At 41.3% G+C, this 22,833-nt stretch overlaps 1 protein-coding gene across 2 annotated transcripts in view; it reads right to left on the bottom strand.

Annotated features, from left to right (window-relative positions):
* The window catches only part of RASEF (RAS and EF-hand domain containing), a 70,954-nt gene that overhangs the window by 45,396 nt on the left and 2,725 nt on the right, over positions 1-22,833 (bottom strand). For both annotated transcript variants that reach the window (XR_016277745.1, XM_089494549.1), the window contains exons 2-3: positions 5,022-5,168; positions 874-964 (exon numbers count right to left, since the gene is read on the bottom strand). Coding sequence is in view for 1 of the 2 variants with exons in the window: in XM_089494549.1 (XP_089350675.1) it covers positions 874-964; positions 5,022-5,168 (238 nt within the window). In the remaining variant the exon portion in view is untranslated. The remainder of the gene's footprint in view (positions 1-873; positions 965-5,021; positions 5,169-22,833) is intronic.

Genomic DNA, 22,833 nt, shown 5'->3' on the forward strand with positions numbered 1-22,833 from the left:
ACAAACGTACATATTTATCGATATCTTTGACTGTAATCTCTTGCCCTCAATTAAGTGGAATTTGTGATGACTTGTTTTCTTACCTTTAAGGAGCCCCCAAATGATTCTCATCACCTGAGTTAATAGGTTTGTGTGGACACCTGATTTCCAGAATGTTACATCTCCCAAAGGTCTTGTTACCATGCTGTATCATGATTTTCTTGCTGATAAAGTATGTTAGCAGTAAGTGTATATCTTCCCCTTCCCAACCCAAGCTTGCTTGCTTGCTTGCTTTAGTAACTATTCTCCACCCAAGGAGAGAGAGGAAGCTGTCACCTTCATACCTTTCACATCAGTGGTAAACTGGAAGGGGAAAGAATGTACAGAAGTGCTGTACACACAACCTGAGGCTGAGAAGTCAGAATTCTGTCACTAATTTTATTAAAAGGAGAAATCACTTCTAAAGTATTTAGTGCCATAGGCTGTATATACTCATGTATAAGTCTAGAAATTTAGGTCAAAAAATTGACCGCCAAAACCTGAGTCGACTTATCCATGGGTCAATGTAAGTACTGTACTTTAACTCTTATTTAAAATAATGAACCATCCCCTGGTGAAAATCAAGAGTATAATCTGTCATGGAAGCACTGAACCCCTCTAGTCCCTCATCCATCCAGCCTTAAGAGTGTGCACAAAGCGTTATGTCTGCTGGGATTTTGTAAGTTCTTTGGCATCATTTTGCTTTGCTGCATCCTTTAGATCCTTTGAAATATGCCCCTAAGTTTTACCCTCGACTTATCCACAGGTCATAGCAAAATCCATAATCCTGGCTCCAAAAACTGCTCTCGACTTATACATGAGGTCGACTTATAGTCGAGTATATACGGTAGTCACCTCCTTCTTGATTTTATGTTCTGCGGCTTGTATTCGCTGGTCCATCTCTTCTTCTAGTTCACCAAGCTGCATTGCTGCTTTGTCTTGTGCTCTGAAAAGCAAACATGTACATAAAACAATCTCAAGCTTCAAAAACAATTGGGGGAAAATATATGGCTTGATGTCCCAAGCCCCATATTTAATGTATATGTTCATTAAATTTTTATCCCAGCTTCCTGCAAAACTGCATGCCTATTTGAATGGTGAATGAATTCAGTATTACATCACTGCCTGTTTTTCAAAATTCAGAGTAAAATAGTTTACTATTTTACAGAAACTAACAACACATGTGGACACATCACATGTGGCTATCACTTTAAACATCAGTGGTAGCTCATGGTTTGAGCACATGGTGACTCATCCCAAAATTCTGAAGTGATCAATATCTGAACCTCTCCCCACCAGTCTACCAAGACTGTTGTATGCTTTGCCAAGTATGCATGCAGAGCTGGGGGAGAGGTCGCACACAACAGTACAAAACATATTCCTTACAAGAGCATGAAAACATACTGTTGGCTTTTCACATTTCTGGTTCTGACTTTTGCAGATTCCATTATTCACAGGTTTAATTAATGTTCTTTCTAGGAATCTCTAGGTCAGTGATGGCGAACCTATGGCACAAGTGCCAGAGGTGGCACTCAGAGCCCTCTCTGTGGGCACATGTGCCGTCGCCCCAGCACAGAGTTTGCCAGAGTTTGTTATTAGAAAGCCAGAGGGACATGGCACTTTGCAATAAAAAGTGGGTTTTGGGTTGCAATTTGGGCACTCGGCTTCTAAAAGGTTCACCATCACTGCTCTAGGTCCTCCAGCATGACTCTATTGTAAGCGTGTACCAGAAGTCATACTGGAGGATCTAGAGATTCCTAGAAAGGACACTTCTCGGGGCATTTCTAGGTCCTCCAGCACAATTCTATGGTCAACATTGAGTGGATGACCACAGAGTTGCACTGGAGGACCTAGAAATTCCTAGAAAGATGTTCTTTCAGGTAAAATTAGTGTGTGTGTGTGTGTGGGGGGGGGTTATTTGCAGTTTTTGCACTTTCACATGGGTCTTCAGCCTCTAACCCCAGAGATCATGGAGGGTCTACTGTGCAATGTCTTAAATCCTACTGGTATTGTCAAGTAACGTAGACCAATTGAATCAATGCAATTTCTACAACTGATGACGCTGCATTCAAATGTTTATACAATGGGTTTATTCCAGTTAGGACTCCTGGTAAGGTTCAGGTCAATGTGTGAGGAGTTTTATGCATGCAGTGCTAGTAACTTAATCTCTTCAGAGGGTGTTAGTCTGCCTGTGTGCCATACATCCAGGAGTGATCAAGATCAAGCCTACTGTATATACTCAACTATAAGTCAATGTCATCTATAAGTCAAGGGCAGGTTTGGGGGACAAAATTAGGGGGTTTGATATGACATGAGGATAAGTCAAGAGTGTCAGGGATGATGGGAGTTGTAGCTCTTCACCTCTGGCTCGAACTCACCACCTTGTTGCGCACCGACGCTGACCAGTTTTGGCCAGTGGATAAAGCTTTGCTCTAAAGCAGCAGAGTTACAGAGAATAGGCTGAAGACCCTGACAAACTCTCCAAGCCTTCTCACTCTTGCTTCCACAGAAGTCTTCCCACTTCTTCAGGATCCAGCTGGTTCTTGTATCTTCACCCAAGACACCAGACAACTCAGTAGTCTTATATAAAAGATCTACTTTATTCTACTATATACAGCTCCAAACTATCCAACACAACAATACTCCTCACTACTCCAATACTACCCAACTACTACCCACAAAACACATTGGGATTCATAGTCATTATTATAGTCCTTGGATCATACCACCCACTCTTGTCAGTTTCCACCCAGTGGGCGTGTACATCCACTCTCATTGGCTCTCTTGTTTCTACCCAGAATAGATGATTTCATCATCTCAGCCTTGACCACTTAACAATTCTCAGGTGTATCCAATTATCCACTTTACATTTCTGTCCTTGGCATTCAGGACTTGTTAATTGTATTACCTTGTACACCTGTGTGGCTTCTGATTTGCTTCTGCTGAGTCACCCTGACTCTCACATACATGTTTTCTTTCTTTCACTGTATATCCCATGCCTGGGTGTCCTCTCGGAGGACCTCCAGAAGATATTTGGACTGAGGAAACGGGGGAAGCAAACATTTGCCTCCCAAGTCTTTCCTCAGCCCGGATATCCCCTCAAAGGATCTCCGGAGAACACCCGAGCTAAGGAAGAGGGGAAGCAAGCATTTGCCTCCCAGGTCCTTCCTCAGTCTGGCTGTCCCCTTGGAAGATCTCTAGAGGGCAGGAAGGGAGGGAACAAATGTTTGCCACCCAGGCCCTTCTTCAGTCCGGCTGTCCCTTCAGGAGACAACCAGGCAGCAGAAGACAATCGAGGGGCAAGCGATTACCGTATTGCCCCATTTATACGTTGACCCAGGTTTTGGGGGTCACTTTTTGGGCAGAAATTTTTCGGCTTATAGTCAAATATATACGGTACTTATCACTCTCTGCAACAGCAAACTCAGATGGTGAATACCAGGATTCTGTCAACTTGCTATCACAAATTCTGTAAAAATATATTTATTTAGAGGGGGAAAAAATACCTGGCGACCAAAAAAAACCTCAAACCCTAACTTGTCTGGAACTGTTTACTGATGACTGTCAGAGAATGCTATCCTGAAAAAAGATATGGCGTGAAGCAAGGAACACTGACCAAGACCTTCAGTACCATGACATTTTATTGCAGCTCCTACATATATCTTTCAAAAGGTGAACAGGTGATATCACAGAAAATAACTCTACTAGTAATGTACCAGTCATACTTTTACCCAGCTGTTTTACATCATGTTCATAACCTCCAGGTAGAAACCATATTTACATGGTAAATGGTGTGATTTCATTTCTCTCCCCTTCCTCTCCCCATTTCCAGCAGAGCATGATCACAAGAGTGTCCACAAGTCCTGATTTATAAACACTGCTTCAGAACCAGGAATAATGGATATCCAGAAGCCATGCAGACCACTAGATAAAAACTTCAAGCACATTCCAGAAGTCACCTGTGCCTGAATATCACACCAGTCTAATCACTCTGAGCCACCTTTAATAAACAATATGTAAACATTAACTTTTTTCTGTCTATCTATCTGTTTGCTTTGCTTTTTAAAGGTAAAACATTGAATTGCAAGGTAGTTCTGGCAGGTTATTAATTCTGATGGTGCCATTAGTGAGGAACATAGAGAAAAGTAAACAAAGAGCACAATATGCAAATAGGATATCTGAAAAATCTACCCTGCCCATTTGGGGTCATAAGCATTTCTCTCACGATGGAGTGGCACAGCAAAGTATACTGGCTTGCTTTCTCACTCCCACAATTACAAACTTTGGAGTAACTAGTTACAAATAACAAATTACTTGTAACAGCTTCTTTTTTGCAATAACTAAAGCATAACTATGGTTCAAAACACACTGCAGAAATAATCCAGTTTGAGACCACTTTAACTGCCCCCTAGCTCAATGCTAGGGAATTCTGGGAACTGTAGTTTTGTGAGGCATTAAGCCTTCTCTGTCAGAGAGCTCTGGTGCCACAATCAACTACAATTCCCAGGATTACCTACCACTGAGCCAGGGCAGTTAAAATCATCTCAAACTGGATTATTTCTGCAGTGTATTTTGGACCTAAGTTACATTACATTTGTATCACAAAAGGGAGAGCATTTCGCATTTCTGTGTTGTTATTATAGCTCACTTTCATTACTATTGCTGTTACAGGTAGTGTGTGGCCTCACTTAGGTAGGCTTGGTACCACAAACCTATGTCTTACAGTGGTCTGAGTATTTTTAATCAGTTAAGAAGTAAATGTTTTAAGTACTTTCAAATAATGAAAACATAAAATGTAACTAAAATGGTAACTAAGTACTTCTCTGGGCTTCGAAATATAACTAATTTTTTCTAAAATAATTTTCTAAAATATGCAATCCTTATACAATTCAGGGTGGAAGTGGAAGCATGCATATTAACTGATATCATTTGAAACTTTAAGCAACATCACGTATAGCAGAAAGCAACTGTTTAACTAAAGTGTGCAAAACAATTGACTCTACCTTTTCACAGCTATGGCTAGGTTTTCCATTTCTGTGCTCTGAAGCTTGATCTCTCGAATAAAGTTCTTAATAACATGCTCATACGGTTGAATTAATCTTGGTTCCACTATATTGATGTTCTGATACAGAACGCTGACCTGTTCTTGTCTGGAAGAAGAAAAAATATTTAATTAAACAACCTGCAGATTTATTCGAACAATCAGTTTATATCTCATGCAGAGGTAGCTGGGTAAATGGAGCCAATGGCCTGTTACAGACAGCCAAAATAAAGCTGCTTCGAGTCACTTTGGAGGTATGGTATTTCAATGATACATGCATCCTAAGAGTCCAAAGGCCGCACCAAAGCCACGCTCCAGTCCTAAGAACTGGAGTGCAGCTTTGGTGAAGCTTCCAGACTCTTAGGACTCATGCATCATTGAAATACCATATCTCCAAAGTGACTCGAAGCAGCTTTATTTTGGCTGTCTGTAACAGACCAATAAGAGTATTTTACATAGCTTTTACAGTTTAGCTTTGTTTTTATCTAAAGCTAAATCAAAACTTGATAAAGGTTGAGTCTCCCTTATCCAAAATGTTTGGAACCAGACACGTTTTGGAGGGTTTTTCTTATTTTGGAATACCTGTATTTGCAAATATGTACATGATGACATGTCTTGGAGATGGGACCCAAGTCTCAACACAAAATTCATTTAGGTTTCATATATACATTATACACATAGCCTGGAGATCATCATATACCGGGGGGGTGGGGGGGGAATTGAATAATTTTGTTCATGAAACAAAGTTCATGTACACTGAACTATCAGGAAGCACACCCATGAAAAAAAGTTTTGGATTTTGGAATATTCTGGATTTCAGAATTCCAGATAAGGGAGACTCAACCTGCATTAGGAAAATTAAAAGAGAAAATTCAATCTGTTTTTGTTATAGTACCAAGATATATTTTAAGTGCAAATGAGAAAAGATTTGGAAACATCATCTCTGAATATCAATGAAACTGTGCAATAATGACTGCAAACTTTTACCATCTTTGTAACTTCACAGAAAATATGTACAAAACTCTTTTAACTGCATTAACAATTACTTTATGAGATACCTCAAAAGCAGGGCGGTCAATTTGGGCTTGGTCTCTAGATAACAAATATGGTGGCATCATGGTCAGTCCAAAAAATTTGCTACTTGAGGTGAAGGGGAAGATCTTGCACCACCTACTGCATTGGCACCTGAATCTGATTTCAGCATTGGCAAGGGGATAGCATTCTGCACTGCACCCAAGGTCAGCAGGACTGAAGGGTATAGGTTAGACCACAGGATAAGGGTGTAGGTTAGACCACTGGATAAAGACCAAATGCTGCTGGCTGAACACTGTCTAGTGCCAGCCCCTGCATAATGTACAAGATTCCACACAGTCAGAACTCCTTATCACACAGAGGTTCCAACTGCATAGAATAAACCTGTTCACATACAGATTCTGTCAGTGAAAATGTCCACAGGGTAGGATCAGTATATGTGCACACCTGTACACAAGTGTATATGTGGCAGAATATTAGCCTTTGAAAAAATGTTTTGTGGCATTATTACTAAATACACCTAATGCAATCTGTAACCTGTTATTTGAGGACACTGGTATTCCTGGAATAGTTAAGAAGAGTCAATAGGTTTGATCTAGGACAGGAGTATGACACATCTAGCATGTCATTTTGTGTTGGACTTCAGTTCAAGTGCACCATTAGTTAGGCTGGCAAAAGGAGATGGGAGTCAAATAACATCTACATGGATGGGTTCATGTCATGCAGTATGCAACCAAGAGAGTCAATAGGAAGAAGTGGGTTGTACAAAGTTAAAGCAAATTAAGGAGAATATGAGGTTTAACGTGCAAGGCAAAAAGACCCAAACAGATACAAACTTTAAGTTCAACCTCTATAAAATCTTCAAGAGAAGCTGTGTTAATCTTACATCACCATCTTCAACACACAAAGCATTATCCTCAGTACAAACGGAGGGGAAAATATCTAGACAGTGGGACCTAATAGCCATGAAACAAAAGCTGTACAGCCTGAGACAATTCTCTCAAAAGCTTACGTAAGTATAGATAATTGTGGTACAATTCAAAACAGCAGCAAGTGGCAATAATAGAATTTACTACATTAGAGGACGCTAGTAGTGAGAGGAAACCATTATCTCTATTAAACAAACAGAATCAAATATCTCAGTAAATTTTAATTCAGTAATTTCATACTACAGTCTCTTTCCCTTTAATGTTCCTTTGGTTTGAAAGGTAGCAAAGTGCCCTGGATAACTAAAACATTCTCCCATCAGTTTCTGAATGTCATTGTTTTTGATGTCAGATCTGTATTCATTTACTCTGTTGCACAGAGACTGACTTGCCTGTCTTATGAAGACAGTAGAAGACCACTGTTGACAAATGACACTGGCGAATAAGCAAGGGCAAGAACCCTGATAGTATGGTTGATGTTTTTCTATTTTGTTATATTGCTTTCTGAGCAAAGACAAGGAGAATCCAATGGTCCCCAAGGTCTCTTTGGAGCCAATCTGGGGGCAGTTGGGTCGTTGCAGGGTGAAGGTGAAGGAAACATGGTTATGTGCACTGATGTTCACTTTCGAACACTGAAATTAGTGCTGTGGATAGTGTCCATTGTTGTTCTGCCAGCAAAGCAGACACATTTATTCCCTTCCCCAAGCCCAAAATCAGCTCCAGTGGCATCTGGGTTTGTTGGGAGACTTTCATCCCTGTGTTTTTGTCTCTGTTACATGTCTTACTGGTGCATTTTTGAACATGTGGAATAATCAGAGAAAGAATTTGAAGTATTTATGCATGCAAAGTTCCCTTACACAGGTCATACCAAGACCTAATCCCACAATCCCGCCATGCAGAGTACATTATTAGAAATACTGGCCAGAATCCTACCAGTGCATTACACTGGTATAACCATTCAGACATAAGTAGTGGCAGCAGGCAGGCATAAGCCAAGGATGCAGTAGTTGTAAATTATCAGGCACTGGAACAATGAGCTGCTCAAAGCTGGCAGGTTTTGTCAGATTTCCCTTGGCATCACTGCACAGTACTGGAAAAAGTGCAACCATTAGTGAAGTTGGCCAACCTTTGCCTTCTGAACTGATTCTCTAAAGTGCACTGAACACCTTGTATTAACAAGCAAGACAGAACAATAAAGCATTTTTAAAATCTATCCTTGCTTACTTTCCCCTTTACAAGACGTAACAACCACTATAGTATGTTTGATACCATCAAATAACAGAGCCTCAGAGATACAAAGATTTGCATGAGTTAGGTTTGATGCAGAGCTAAGATTTGAAATGGAGACTTCCAGCTCATAGCTAAGAAATGAATTTAGAATGCAGTGCTTTTTGAAGTACAGGACAAAAAAAATAACATCTCTATAATCTGTCATCTGCTGTCTGACAGTTCGAGCCACTTTGCAGCCTAATACCTTTCATGCATAAAATCTAGGTGCAGACAGAAATTCTGGAATAATAATTTATTTATATCCCGCTTCTCCAAGTGATTGAAGCAGCTTACAATAAAAATATCCATAAAATACAATAACAGCATGTTTCATTATATCCCAAACCCTCCCATCCACATTAAAAACAATTAAACTATTGAACAATTGTTAAAACAATTATTAAAACAATGAGGAGGCAGTTAGGGCAATTGTCAAATGAATAAATGCAAGGATCTTAATCTGGAAAGGCCTGCTGGAAGAGATATTTCTTGACTGCCTTTTTAAAGCAATCAAGACTAGTAATACTTCGAATCTTTTCTGGCAATTTGGGAGCGGCTGAAGTGAAGGTCCTCTGGGTAACTGCAGCCAGCCTAGTTTTAGCTGGCTGCAGTAAGTTTTTATTTGAGGGCCTCAGTCTGTGGGGCGGATTATATGGGAGAAAGCGATCCGATACGTAAACTTGACCTAAGCCATAAAGGGCTTTAAGGGTTATAACCAATACCTTGTATTATACCCAGAAATTAATAGGCAGCCAATGAAGAGACTTTAATATAGATGTAATATGGTCACCTCTAGATCCTCCAGTGACCACCCTGGCTGCCATATTTTGGATTAATTGAAGTTTCCAGACTAGATACAAGGGTAGCCCAATGTAGAGCACATTGCAGAAGTCAAGTTGTAAGGTTACCAGTGCGTGCACCATAGTTTTTAGGTCCTCAGGTTCTAAGAAGGGGCACAGTTGGTGTATCAACCGAAGCTGATAACAGGCACTCTTGGCTGTCACATCTATCTGAGCTGACATCTGGAGCAACAGATCCAGGAGTATCCCCAGACTACGAACACAGTCCTTTAGGGGAAGTGTGACCCCGTCCAGAACCGGTTGACAAACCTCCAAACTCGAATTAGGACCTCCAACTATGGGCACCTCCGTCTTATCTGGATTCAGTTTCAGTCTGTTTTTTCTCACCCAGCCCATTATTGCCTTAAGACATTCATTCAGAGGGGAGACACCTTCCTTAGTTGATGCTATGGTCCGGGGCACGGAGAGATATAATTGGATGTCATCAGTGTACTGATAACAGCCTGCCCCATGCCTCTGAATGATCTCCCCCAGCGGTTCCATGTAGATATTAAACAGCATTGGGGACAGGATGGCACCCTGAAGGACCCCAAATTTAAGCCCTCTTTTAGAGGAGCAGCTGTCTCCAAACATCACCATCTGGAATCTGTCTGAGAGATAGGACCAGAACCACTGTAATGCACTGCCCCCGATGCCCAATTCTCTCAGGCATTTCAGAAGGATACCATGGTCAATGGGATTGAAAGCCACTGAGAGATCCAAGAGCACCAACAGAGTCACGCGTTCCCTGTCAATGCTCAAGCGAAGATCATTTACTAAGGTGACCATGGCAGTCTCGACTCCGTATCCTGCCCTGAAGACAGTTTGAAATGGGCCTAGATAATCTGTTTCATCCAAGACCACTTTGAGTTGAAGGGGAACAGCTCTTTCAATTACCTTGCTTAAAGATGGGAGACCAGTCTGTAATTATTCATGTCCAAGGGATCAAGGGAGGGTTTTTTCAGAAGCAGCCGTACCACCGCTTCTTTTAGACAAGGTGGGAAATAGCCCTCCCTAAGAGATGCATTTATGATACATTTCAGATGTAACCTAAATGCATCTCCTCCTTGAACAACCAGCCATAAAGGGCAAGGGTCGAGAGGGCAAGTTGTTTTCTTCACATTTCCAAGAAGCTTGGCCACGTCCTCGGTACTCACAGATTCAAACTAACACAGTATGATCTTATTCACGGAGTCACTGGACAACTCACCTATATATAGTCTCTGCAATAATGCAGTCACAATACATTCATAGTCTGCAGGTCATTTGCTACCCACTCTAAATTTACATCTCAACTCAACTTCTGGCCACACTTCACATCCCTTTTTATTTTGCACCCTTTTGTAACTCTGTTTCCACAGGATGGCCTAGGAGTGCTACCTTTTGTTCTGTTCCTGCGTACGTCACAGCTGGTGTTCTTGGAGATATTTCAGCTTCAAAAGATTAAGCAAACAAGAAACCTGAACGAAGGAGAGCTGAAAGCTCGGCTTCCCTCAGCCGCGCTTTTCAGTCTACGCCCACTGTGCTCTGCTTGGAAGAGCTGCTGCTATCATAAACATATGGTGGTAATTGTGGGAGTTTGCACAGGTTATTTCATCTCAAAAACTGCAACATGGTTTCATTGTTCCTCACTGGCCAATTACAACCATCAAGAGAGAGATTCAGGGGACTCCAGTGGCCTAAATTAATGCAATGCTAGTCAGGCACAAGAAGTGAGAAATCAAACCAGAGACAAGCAGAGCAGCACACACCCAGAGGGTCTTTTCAAATTAAAAATGACAGCAGGAGCACTCACCTGAATGCTCATGCCAACATGTCTGCATGAGATTTAATTTAAAAACAAAACAAAACTCAGCAACCCTTCCACCTTGCAACTGTTTTGAAAGGAGAGTGTTAATACTATATTCTCTCTGAAAATCTATGGCACATTTGGTCTTGAGCAAGCTGCAGTACATTCATCAATCTCAGTAATCTTTGGAAAACAAAAGGCTTGTCTTCACTGGCCAGAATACACCAGGCTGACCCTGTAGTATTCTGGCCTCAAATTCTCCTCTTATCTTTGCTCTCTCTGCGGCAACAAAGGGTGGCTGCCTTCCCATATGATCCCTGTTTATTGCCTGGCACTACATTTGAGATCACAACAAGACAGCTAGCCATGTTATCAATGTTGGACATCTCATTCTAACCTTAAAGTGACTCGCACCCACAGCAGTAGTGCTAGGTGTTTCACAGAGACCACATGGGGAGTAAACCTTCCATCATCACTGTGGAGAGAGCAAAAAAAAAAAACCAAAGCAAAAGGTAAGGTAAGGTTTTAAAATTTGAGTTAAAGGGAGGAGAGGCTAAATCAGGTGATGATGTCATGAAAACATTCTCTGTCTGATTTGGGATTCTGGTCCTGCATCATATAAACAGGGTGCAGCAAGTCTAAGGCAGAATTTGGAGTAAATAACCCAAGTAGGCAAGCCCAAAGACAATGACACCTGTAATATGTTAAAGAGGAACTCAGTAAACTTTAATAAGGCACATTATTTCAGAAAGATGTATCTGGAGAAGAAACTTTTCCCTATTAGATACACCATCTAATAACATACAACAGGTACTATTTAGGAAAGGATGCATTAGTACCTCCATCCATCTTATATTTTAGATCAAATGAGACTGTTATTCCTTTGGAGCAATCTATACCTGTGGTTACTATTATCCTTTGTTACTGGAACAACACCTGTACATCATACAACAGACACTACAGAATTCTGGCACAACTATTTGCAAGTTGGCTCTTTAATGCTGCCAACAAGTACCTCCACTATTAGTCAACTCATAATTATGGAGGAATAAAACAGCTATTGTTATTTACTCAGCTTTTGTGTTTTCAAAAGATTGTTTCCTAGTTCATCAAGTTCCCAATAACATTGACTGCCATTTCTGAATCAGGTGAGTCAGAACCATATCAAAATACATGAAAACACTGAAGGAAATGCTAGTTCAAATAACTTCAAATGTATATCCAGGATAAAATCTCATTGAGAAAACTGAAACTTAAGACAGATGTGGACATAATTCATCAGTGCCTATTAAAAGTCTGAAAGCATTAAAACAGGAGTTTCTCCCTAGATTTTCTGAACAGTTTAAAATCTAGTTTAATCAGAATGTCAAACCATTACATGTTTCAGTGCAATTGTGGTTTGCTTCAATTTGGACTAAAGCTATTTGGAATCATACCAGTAAGTTCGGGATCTATTATTATCTAATAATAATAATAATTTGTTTTATTTATATACCGCTATTCCAAAGATCATAGCAGTGAACAGCAAGTAACCTAATTAGCAAGTCAGCTAATTTGCCCCCAACAGTCTGGGTACTCATTTTAGTGACCTCGGAAGGATGCAAGCCTGAGTCGAGCTTGGGCCCTTTTGCTGGTCTTAAACTCGCAACCTTCTGGTTTTGAGTGAATGGCTGCAGTACAGGCATTTAACCACTGCGCCACCAGGGCTCCATCTATCTGTGCATAGCCAAAGTTTCCTCTTTTCATCTCAGTAGTGAGTGACTTTTTAGGATGCCTCTCTAAGAATGGATATATTTGTTCTTATACAACAGCATGAAGGCTGACTGAACCTCATTTTTCTACACTTGATATAAAACACATGAAAAAGAAATGTCAATCAGAAGCAGTGACAATCTCAGAGATATTCCTTCTAAACCTGCTGGTCATTCCTTTCTCTTATGTGTTTCATACAGCCAGTCCTGCACTACTAGGCTACTGTTTCCAGGTGTGGTAAACAATAAGGTTCAACTACAAGTCAAATTGGCTTCTTCAATGAGAGGGTGCCATCTTCTCCTTGATTCAGGCAGCAAAATGTCTTGGACTTACTCCAACAAAAATTATGGTAAGAAACTTCACAATTCACTGGCATTCTTCCTCCACTTCAGGGCACTATATGAGGTCAGTGCCCCCAGTTATTGTTATTTCCAGAACACTGAAGAAAGTTTCCTGATGGAAAAAGCCACCAGGAAAATGCACCACATAAGCACACCTAGCTGCTGCTGGATTAACTGCAGCGAGCATGACTACTGCCCACACCAGGCGAGGTAACACATTCAACGTGACAGTGGGGAAATTCCTCCCATTACACTGGTTGCTAGCCAGCCATCATAAGATTTCCAGGGCTTCAGGGGTTCTCATGGGTGCACAAAACTCTTACAAAACCTAAAGTGGGACTTAAATAGGTTTGCTGCCTCACATTTCTCAGCCAGTCTTGTGGTAGCTCCTTCCGTACATTTCAGTTTTCCCCTGCCATACACCCATTTGCCTGTTAAAGGGGCCAAGAAGGAATGTTTTCTTGTCAGTGTTTTTCACCTTCCCTGCAGATCTTCTCATAGTCCAGGGTTGTTTCATCTGTAGTGCTGAAAACATTTTGCACCCAACTTTATTATCATTGCTCATATATGTCACAATTGGTGAGACTGAAGTGGGGGAGTGAGAAACTGGTACTATACTGTAAAACTGATTGGGAGATATGGACATCAGAGACTGAAGGGCTGATTGAGATGGACCACTTTGTAGCTTTGGGAAACTGAAAATAAGCCACAGGCTGGTCCCTCAAAACTCCCCAAATCAGGCATGTTAGGGCTTAGGTTTGAGCACAGAGTCCAGCTAACCCAGCAAGTATTGGAACTCTGGGATACGTCTGACCCAGACCATTGGTCACAGATAACCCCCTCCAGCTACACATGCTTTAACATAACCTGTTTGTAAAGATGTGGCTTGTTTCAACTCCATTTAGGGATCATGCACCTTCTTGACAGAAATGGTTTAATTAAAGGAGCATCTATTTGGTGACACTGGCCTGTTACAGACAGCCAAAATAAAGCTGCTTCGAGTCACAGTGGAGGTATGGTGTTTCAATGATGCATGCGTCCTAAGAGTCCAGAAGCCACACCAAAGCCATGCTCCAGTCCTTAGTGCTGGAGTGTGGCTTTGGTGCGACTTCTGGACTCTTAGGACGCATGCATCATTGAAACACCATACCTCCACTGTGACTCGAAGCAGCTTTATTTTGGCTGTCTGTAACAGGCCACTATTAATACTCATACAGAGCCAGCCAGATGTGATGGTTTGGATGTTGGATTAGGATTCCAGGATACCTAGATAAAATCCTCACTGAGCTGTGGACACACACTGGATAGGTATCCTTGGGCAAGCCATACACCCTCAGCCTTAGTGGAAGGCTATGGCAAATCTCATCTGAATAAATCTTGCCAAGAAAACCCAGTTAACAGGTTTGACTTCCAACCACAAGTCAGAAATGACTTGAAGACACACAACAACACGATTATGATTCATGAGACTAAACCCACCAACCACACCCCTAACATTTGTACACCTCCTAGCTATACTCCCAGTCCCCAGAGATATTAGCAAGCAGAGTGTTTGGGCTTTTTCACTCATCTGAAAATTTTAAAAGCCAACATATCAGGGATAGGAATCATGCTACTCTCCAGATGTTGTTGGACTGCAAAGCTCAGCAGCCCTAGCCAAGACAGCCAACACTGCAGAATGCTGGAAACGGAAATCTGACAACATTTGGAGAATGACAGACTCATAGAGTTCAAAGATACCTCAAGAGACATCAAGTCCAACACCCTGCCATGCAGGAATACAAAATCAAAGCATCCCCGACAGATGGCCATCCAGCCTCTGTTTAAAAACCTCCAAAGAAGGAGACTTCACCACACTCCAACGGAATGTGTTCCACTGTCAAATAGCTCTTACTGTCAGATATTTCTTTCCTAATGGTGAGGTGGAGTTTCTTTTCCTGTACTGTAGTTTGAAAAGAGAATCCCGTGATTCTCACTTCTACAACAGATGAGTGAACATCTAAAACATATACAATAAAGTTCAATCAGATGACAATCTCAGTTCAAATATACCTGTAGCTCTGAATCTGGACTTCTCTGTCTTATGGCGCACAGCTGATTTTATAACCATTTTGTTCTGATCACCATTCCGCCTCAAGCAATGCATGAGAACCTGCCATTCAGTAGAATCTAACCACATGTCTGTTTACTTGTGCCAAACAAAGCAATGGCAATTCGCTCTACCACCCTATTAAGACAAAGTAGCTGGACTGAATTCAAAGGGCTGTAATAAATACTGTATCCATGGTACCAAGATAAAGGAGACACATGCTTACACAAACTCTCACCGCGCACATTTCATTCCATCACCTATACAGAAGTCCTAAACCAGTGTACTAGACTCCACTATATATCTGACTGACCTTTGCTTTGCAACTGCTGTTTCTACCAAAGTTTTGAAAAGTTACTTTTACAGAATACAATTCCTAGAATTCTCAAACTCTAATATAAGCTTCAATGGTAATCTTAAAAAGTGAATACTGGAACTTCAGATGGTGCTTTTTCTTTAAAATGAACATCAGAAAATAAAAGATTTATTTCTCAATTTGACTTTTCTGGTGGTTTTTGTGTTGAAAAACATTGCTCAATGTACATTTGAGGCCAGAATTACATTGGAAAGGATTCAACCTTAGTTGTCCACTGACCTTAAAGGGCATGCTTTGACTAAATCTCAACACAGTATAATGGTTTTTGATAACTAAAAGTTCACATAATCTGTTGGTCCTTCACATCTGAGAATAGTATAGCAAACCTGTAAAAACAGTATACCATCAACATTTGTAAAGACATGAAACAAAAGAACACCCTTCTTTTAAAAAGGCACTGTAAAAGCTGTCAAGTTCTATGAGTTTAAAATACCTATTAGATATCTTTAAACATATTAAGCTAGTTGAACTTATGGCTGTTCCATTTTTATTTACTCTCTGTCTACCCCCAGATTCTCCCTCACTTACAACATATCTGTCTATTTCAATTTTCTGACATGCATCTGCTCCAGGTGTTTTGTATTGCAACTCCCATAATCCCCAAGCTGTCTAGCAATGCAGACTAGCATTGCAAGGGAAGGTTGATGAAGGCTATTACAGACTCTTACCAGACAGAATGGTGGAACTTGAAATACAGAGAGCACTAAGTAGCGAGAAAGCTGGACTATTGATACTGCCAAGAACTTGGAAACAGTAATGGTTGGGAGAGGCATAGCTATTGGTCCATCTGACTGAGAGATGATGGGAGTTTTAGTCCAGAAAAGTAATGTTATTGAACATTAGTAACAGTCCATATACCATCAGCAAGCAAGCAGATTTCATAAGCACCTGATACTGCTCTTAACACAGAAGCACGCATTTCCTGATTTTAGACTGACAATCTGCACACTTTCATTTCAGGTCACAGGTGCACCCAAAACAAGAAAAAATTAATATAACACGTTTCTGTATTTTTAAAAAAAGCCCAATAGGTCTTGACAAAGTATGACATATAAATAGGGTTGCCATAATTCTGGACCTCCAAACTGGGACAAAAGTAGGACAAAATTTTCAAATGTAGGACACATTTTTTTTTAAAAATGGAAGACACGCAAAAAAATTGATGATTTTTAAAAAAATGTTAATATAAATGCATATTTCTTAGGCATGATCAAAATGGAGGACATTTTGGCATTGTTCCTAGACAGATGGCAGAAATGTACTTCCCTTTCTGGCTAACCTCCCCCCCGTTCCAAACAGCATATTTGGGCATTGAAGAGGAGGAAGAGTGGAAAAGGCAGAGGAGGAGGAAGAGGAGAAGAAGAAGAGGAGGAGGAAGAAGGGGAGGAAGAGGAGGAGGAGAAGAATAGATGGAGAAGAAGAGGAGGAGAAAGAAGATGAAGAAGAGGAGGAGAAAGAAGATGAAGAAGAGGAGGAAAGGGAGGAAGAAGGAAGAGGAAGAAGGGGAGGAAGAAGGGGAGGAAGTGGAGGAGGAGAAGAAGAGATGGAGAAGAAGAGGAGGAGGAAGAAGATGAAGAAGAGGAGGAAAGGGAGGAAGAAGGAAGAGGAAGAAGGGGAGGAAGAAGAGGAGGAGGAGAGGAGGAAGAAGAAGAGGAAGAAGAAGATGAAGAAGAAGGGGAGGAAGAGGAGGAGAAAGAAGAAGAAGAGGAGGAGGAAGAAGGGGAGGAAGAAAAGGAGGCAGAAGAAGAGGAGGAGGAGAAAGAGGAAAGGCTCTTTCCCCTGCCTGGCTGCCTCCGTTGCCAATGGAGGAAGCCAGGCAAGGGAATGGGGCCTCGCTGAAGCCAAGCCCCAAACCCCTGCCTGGCTGCCTCCGTCGCCGTTTTGCCCCCACCCCCGGGATTTCCCCCCCACCCCAGAGACGGAGGCACCCAGGCAGAGGTTTGGGGCTTGGCTTCAGCTGTCCTCCAAGCCCCAGCCAAGCCTGGAGGGCTCCGCGATCGCGGAGGAGCCCCCAGGGCATGGCTGGGGCTTGGAAGACAGACGTCCTCCAAGCCCCAGCCAAGCCTGCAGGACTCCGCGATCGCGGAGGAGCCCCCTGGGCATGGCTGGGGCTTGGAAGACAGACGTCCTCCAAGCCCCAGCCAAGCCTGCAGGACTCGCTGGGGGGGGGGGGAGTCCCGGGGGCGGGGCCAAACCGGGGCGGGACCGTGCGGACCCGCCCCAAATCGGGAAAGTCCCGCCCCCAGGCGGGATATGGGAAGCCTACATATAAATCATGTTACAAGGCCTGACTGTGAAAAGGAATAAATGTTGTTTCGGTTTCCTTTTTTTCCTTGTGCTTTCTCAAAAGTCATGTATAATTTCCATGACATCTCAATTCTATTTTCAAATGAGCAGTTAGGAAGAGCTAGAGAAAGAATTAGTAAAACAGTGGGTCCTCCACTTTTGCTGGGGATAGGAGTGCAGCAACCCCATGACTGTGGAAAAACCACAAATAAAATACCATTATTGTTATTGTTGTTGTTGTTATAATTATTTTACCTGAAAGAATACCTCTCTAGGAATCTCTAGGTCCTCCAGTACAAATCTATGCTCAACTTCTGCCAGAAATCGACCACTCTGGAGGACTAGAAATGCACAGAGAACTCTTTTGTTTAGTAATCTCTAAGGTCCTCCAGCATGATTCTAGTCAAGTTGTGGCACTCATGCTAGAGAGAACATATTAATCAAATCCACAAATAATCAAAACTTCGGGAGTCAAAGCTGCAAATGCGGAAGACCAACTGTATAGCTGTCCTTTCCATGACTGTTGCAAATCAATGAGGAAGGAACTTAAGAGAGGGAGTTTCCTGGTATAAAACATTCAGAGGAATGTGGAAAGGTCTCCTGGAGAGCCCAGTTTTATAAGGCCATCAGGGGTAACAGCTCAATGAGAACTCCACTCAAAGAGGCAACATCATTTCAAAATCTGAGAGAACTGCTGCTTTGATGCCCCATGCATGAGATTTCAAAAACACGGGAAATCAAGACTGGGAGAGGGAAGTTTAAAAAAAAACCCAAAACCCTGGGTTGTGTGTGTGTTTAAAAACCATTTTTGAAGGGTTGTTGTTTTGTTTTGTTTTTTGCACTAATGTTCTAATGAAAAAAATTCAATCCTGCTTATTATAGTAATACTGTGAAACATTATTTTATGTATTAGAAAGCTTGATCAACCATGCTTTCTAACATTAACAATCCAAAGGTATTAGGCTTTGATATGTTTTACATCTTTCAATACAGCCTTGGGAATTATATTGAGAAGTTGGTAAGCTATATAGGAGTATAGGACTACACCAATGTTGGAGTTTAGATGTTATGCTTAAATAATCATTCTTCTTTAAAAAGTGCTTTTTTAAAGCAAGTTGTTTTGGTAGATCTTGTGTTATTTGAAGGATATGTTTCTGAATAGCATTTCTTGCATGGGATTAAAAAAAGAAGCATCTGACACTTGATACTGATCTAACAATGGGCAACTGCCAATAAACTGTTACGGGTTAAAATATTAAAATTCAAACAGTCACTGTTATTCCAATAAGACGGTTGGAAAATAGTAATAGCAGCCATAAACAAAAAACCTTTGAATAATCACTTTAAAAAGTCAGGAGTGGATTTTTGTACAGCATTTGGTTTAAACCAACCAACCCTGCAGGAAGGGAACTCACATCAAATCAGACCACTGGTCCATCTAGCTCAACATTCTCTTCATGGATTGGCATCCCTCCTTTCACTGATCAACCTGCTCCAGCTCTTGAGGGGGATTTTCAACCCTCCTGATACTGAAAAACTACTAGTACCATCAACCCTCACCACTGGCCATACTGGCAGGGCTTGATGGGAACTGGATCATGACAATACCTGGAGAGCCACCAGTTACCCAGACCTGCTCTGTAGTTTCAGGCATGAGTCCTTATTTATTTGGAAATGCCAGGGACTGAACCTAGGAGTGTTTGTCTCGCACATGTGTTTTACCACTGAGTGACAAACCTTCCAAAAAGGAGGTCTCTCGCTAATAACTGGTAAAAAAAAAAACACCAAGATGTCAGATTGCCAATGGAGCTTTTTACTCTTTTTATATTACTAAATAAAATTATCTACTAAATCATTTGCATTGTAACTAATTAATTATAGAATATACCAAAGGAAGTGACACATCATTTACTATACATTGTCCAAAGGAATGAAAAGGCCATCTTTATTGTTCCTTGTGATACTCTCATCCAGCTATCCCCAACCTGGTGACCTCCAACATGGTGGACTACAATCCATCATTCTCATCTAGTTGTGGACAAGTTTGCTGGGGATGTAATTTAACTCACCAGGAAATGTCCAGGTTTGGTGGAAGCTGTCTTTAGTTCAGTCACACAACCAAAATAGCCTTAAAATTATTGGCTTATCAAAAACACACCAGTAATGACAAAATAATCCTTGTGCCAGACACATCTGCTGCACTGGATTATATCTTTGGAGGCCAGGGTTCAAATCCCTGTTCAGCCATGGAAACCCACTGGGTGACCTTGAATGACCTAAAGGCACAACAACAACAACAACAACAATTCAAACTAATATACCAAACACCTGTAGTTTCATGTAAGTGAAACTAATTTCATTTCATTACGGATGAAGACAGATTGCCATCCATGTAATGGCATTTAAACATGATGACTCCTCTGAATAATTAGGACTTGAATGTCACCAACATTTTTTACCATTTGATAACTGTATCTTTCATACAATAGCCAGCTGGCATGAAACAGCTATCAACCATAGAGTCTTATCACATGAACACAGTACCCAGCCAGAAAGACAAATATATAATGTGATGCACTCATCACTTGATAATCTACTACCTCACAGGATTACGCACATGGGACATAAATTCCTTCCGCAAGACATTTTTGTGCTTTTAGTGCTATGGTGAACAACCTCTAGTCCTCCTCTTATTTTCAAAAGCCCTTTGCAAACACTTAATTTGGACCTCTGGCAAAGATGATCCATCTCTCTTTTAGCAATCCACTGGGCAAGAAGGAGGGTGAAAGGGAAAGAAGGTTGTGGCCTCCTTACTTTTAGTTTTTGCCTCACCCGCCAGCACCCACCAACACACAGTCCCTGAGAGAGTATTTCAGGAATGGGGCCTTCAGACAGAAATAATGAGGTTTCCCCACTCTCATTTAATAAATTAACTTCCAAATCCTATGCATGTCTGGTCAAACGTAGGCCATTCTACACTCAAAGATTGGAAATGGGTTTTGTTTTTCATTTTTATACTAGTTCCCAGAATCCCTCGGTCAGCATGGCCATTCTGTTGGTCAAAAAACTATTACAGTGGGCCTCAGTATCTACTGGGGTTTGGTTCCTGCCCCCTTCAAATATCAACATTTATGGATATTCAAGTCCCACTACAGTATATACAATGGTGTAATAAAATTATGTCCCTTATATAAAACAGCAAAATCAAGGTTTGCTTTTTGGATTTTATTTTATTTTGGTGAATATTTTGAACCATGGTTGATTGAATCCATGGATACAAATCTGTGGATATGGAGGGCTGGCTGTATACAGACTGCCTGGGCTACAAATCCCCCTGCTCAGTGGAATTTATTTCTAAGAATAGTGTGCATTAGGAGTGGAAAATGTACACCTTCCAGAAATGAATTCCCATGAGCCCCAGGAAACACAAACAAGGGTGAAGAATATGCAAGGCGCAGTTCAACAAAATCTGGAGAATCACACGTTTCTCATGTCTGCTAAACAGGATTATTTGTCCTTGTTATGTATGCTCAGGATTGGAGCCCATTCTGAATGGAATAACTGTTCACTGTAGGATATTAAAAAGGAAGATAAAAATGGGCTGAGCTGGGGGAGGGGGGGAGAAAGTCTGTAAATTCACTCTTGTACTGTATTGTGGCTATTTTGAGAATTATCTTTTGGCCATGGGATAAGTATCATGGCAATTATCTTTTCTGTTCCTTCCTTCTAAAAAATGAGAAAGAATGTGTATCTTACATAAACCTGAAAGTCTGAGACTAAACAGGAACTTGTTCTTTTTAAAAAAAAGATATCACCTGACTTATTTGTTCATTTGTGTGTGCTTTATCTGACAACAAGGCAACACCTGTCTACACCAAATGTGGGGAAGGGAGAGGGAAAGGAAGGGACACCAAGGGACACCATTTTGGAACATGTTCTATACTCTTTCACAAAACTGGGGTGTTTTGAACTGATCAGTGATTGTGAGCAGCGCTGAAGAAAAGAAATTCTTCTAAAGCAGTAAGAGAAGAGTTGAAATCTGAGAAGCCAGGTTTGCCTGAGGCAATGAAAACTAAAAGAAAACCAAAGGAGAACAAAAGCCACGTGGCACTTTGCAAGTTTGCTGTAAGAAAGACTGATGGTCAGCATTGCTCCATATAACTAACTTCTAAGGAGCCACAGTTGTTATTTACCACCATACACCTATCACCACCATCATAAATCCTAACACAGTTTTATGTTACTTCATCTATAGACTTTCAGCTTTGGCTGTAATAAACATCATAGGCAATGAAGGGGGTGGGAGAGAAGAGAAAGGAGAGAGCATTGCTCTTAAGGGATAAAAAGAATGCCAGGGCACAAGTTCAGGGTGGGCAGAGAGTAGATGTGAGGGGGATGCATTACTAACATTGATTCATTTATGAAGCTGCAAGGGTGGTTTCCTTTTTTAAAACCAGAAGTCTCTGTTCGACATAAGAACACACTCCTTTGGAGTATGATCAAGTCTCCTTCTTTATGGCTCTTCATACAGAGGCTGGATGGCTGCAGAGAGGGGGGAGTGCTTTGATCATGAGTTCCTGCATGGCAGGGGTTTTGGCTGGATGGCCCCTGAAATCTCTGCCAGATCTATTTTATTTTTATTTTTATTTTATTTTACAGATCTATGATGCCATGACTCTATGATCCCTTCTTTCTTGATCCCAGAGGAAATACAGGGTACTGTAGAAGTTAGTGCCAGGCTAGGAGCAACAAGTTCAATTTCCCACTTGGAATCAGGCTGAGGTTCTCTGGGCCAGTAGCTCTCCCTTTGCCTAACCCATTTCAACAAGGTTGCTGAGAGAATTAAAGGTGGCACGGTGCTGGAAGAAAGTTATGGCATAAATCAACAGCAAAAACATGTCCCCTACATTGAAGTTGCCCGCTGCTTTGTTTCTCACCAGGCAAATCTGCTGTGCACAGCTGATAGAAAGAAATTTGCCCAAGAGTAACGTTTGATCTTTTGCAATTACAGGTTGAGTCCCCCTTATCCAAAAAGCTTGGGACCAGGAGTGTTTTGGGTTTCTTCAGATTTTGTA

Source organism: Sceloporus occidentalis, unplaced genomic scaffold (assembly GCF_023333645.1).
Source record: "Sceloporus occidentalis isolate IW3139 unplaced genomic scaffold, rSceOcc1.0.p SCAF_73, whole genome shotgun sequence".
NCBI classification, from domain to species: Eukaryota; Metazoa; Chordata; class Lepidosauria; order Squamata; family Phrynosomatidae; genus Sceloporus; species Sceloporus occidentalis.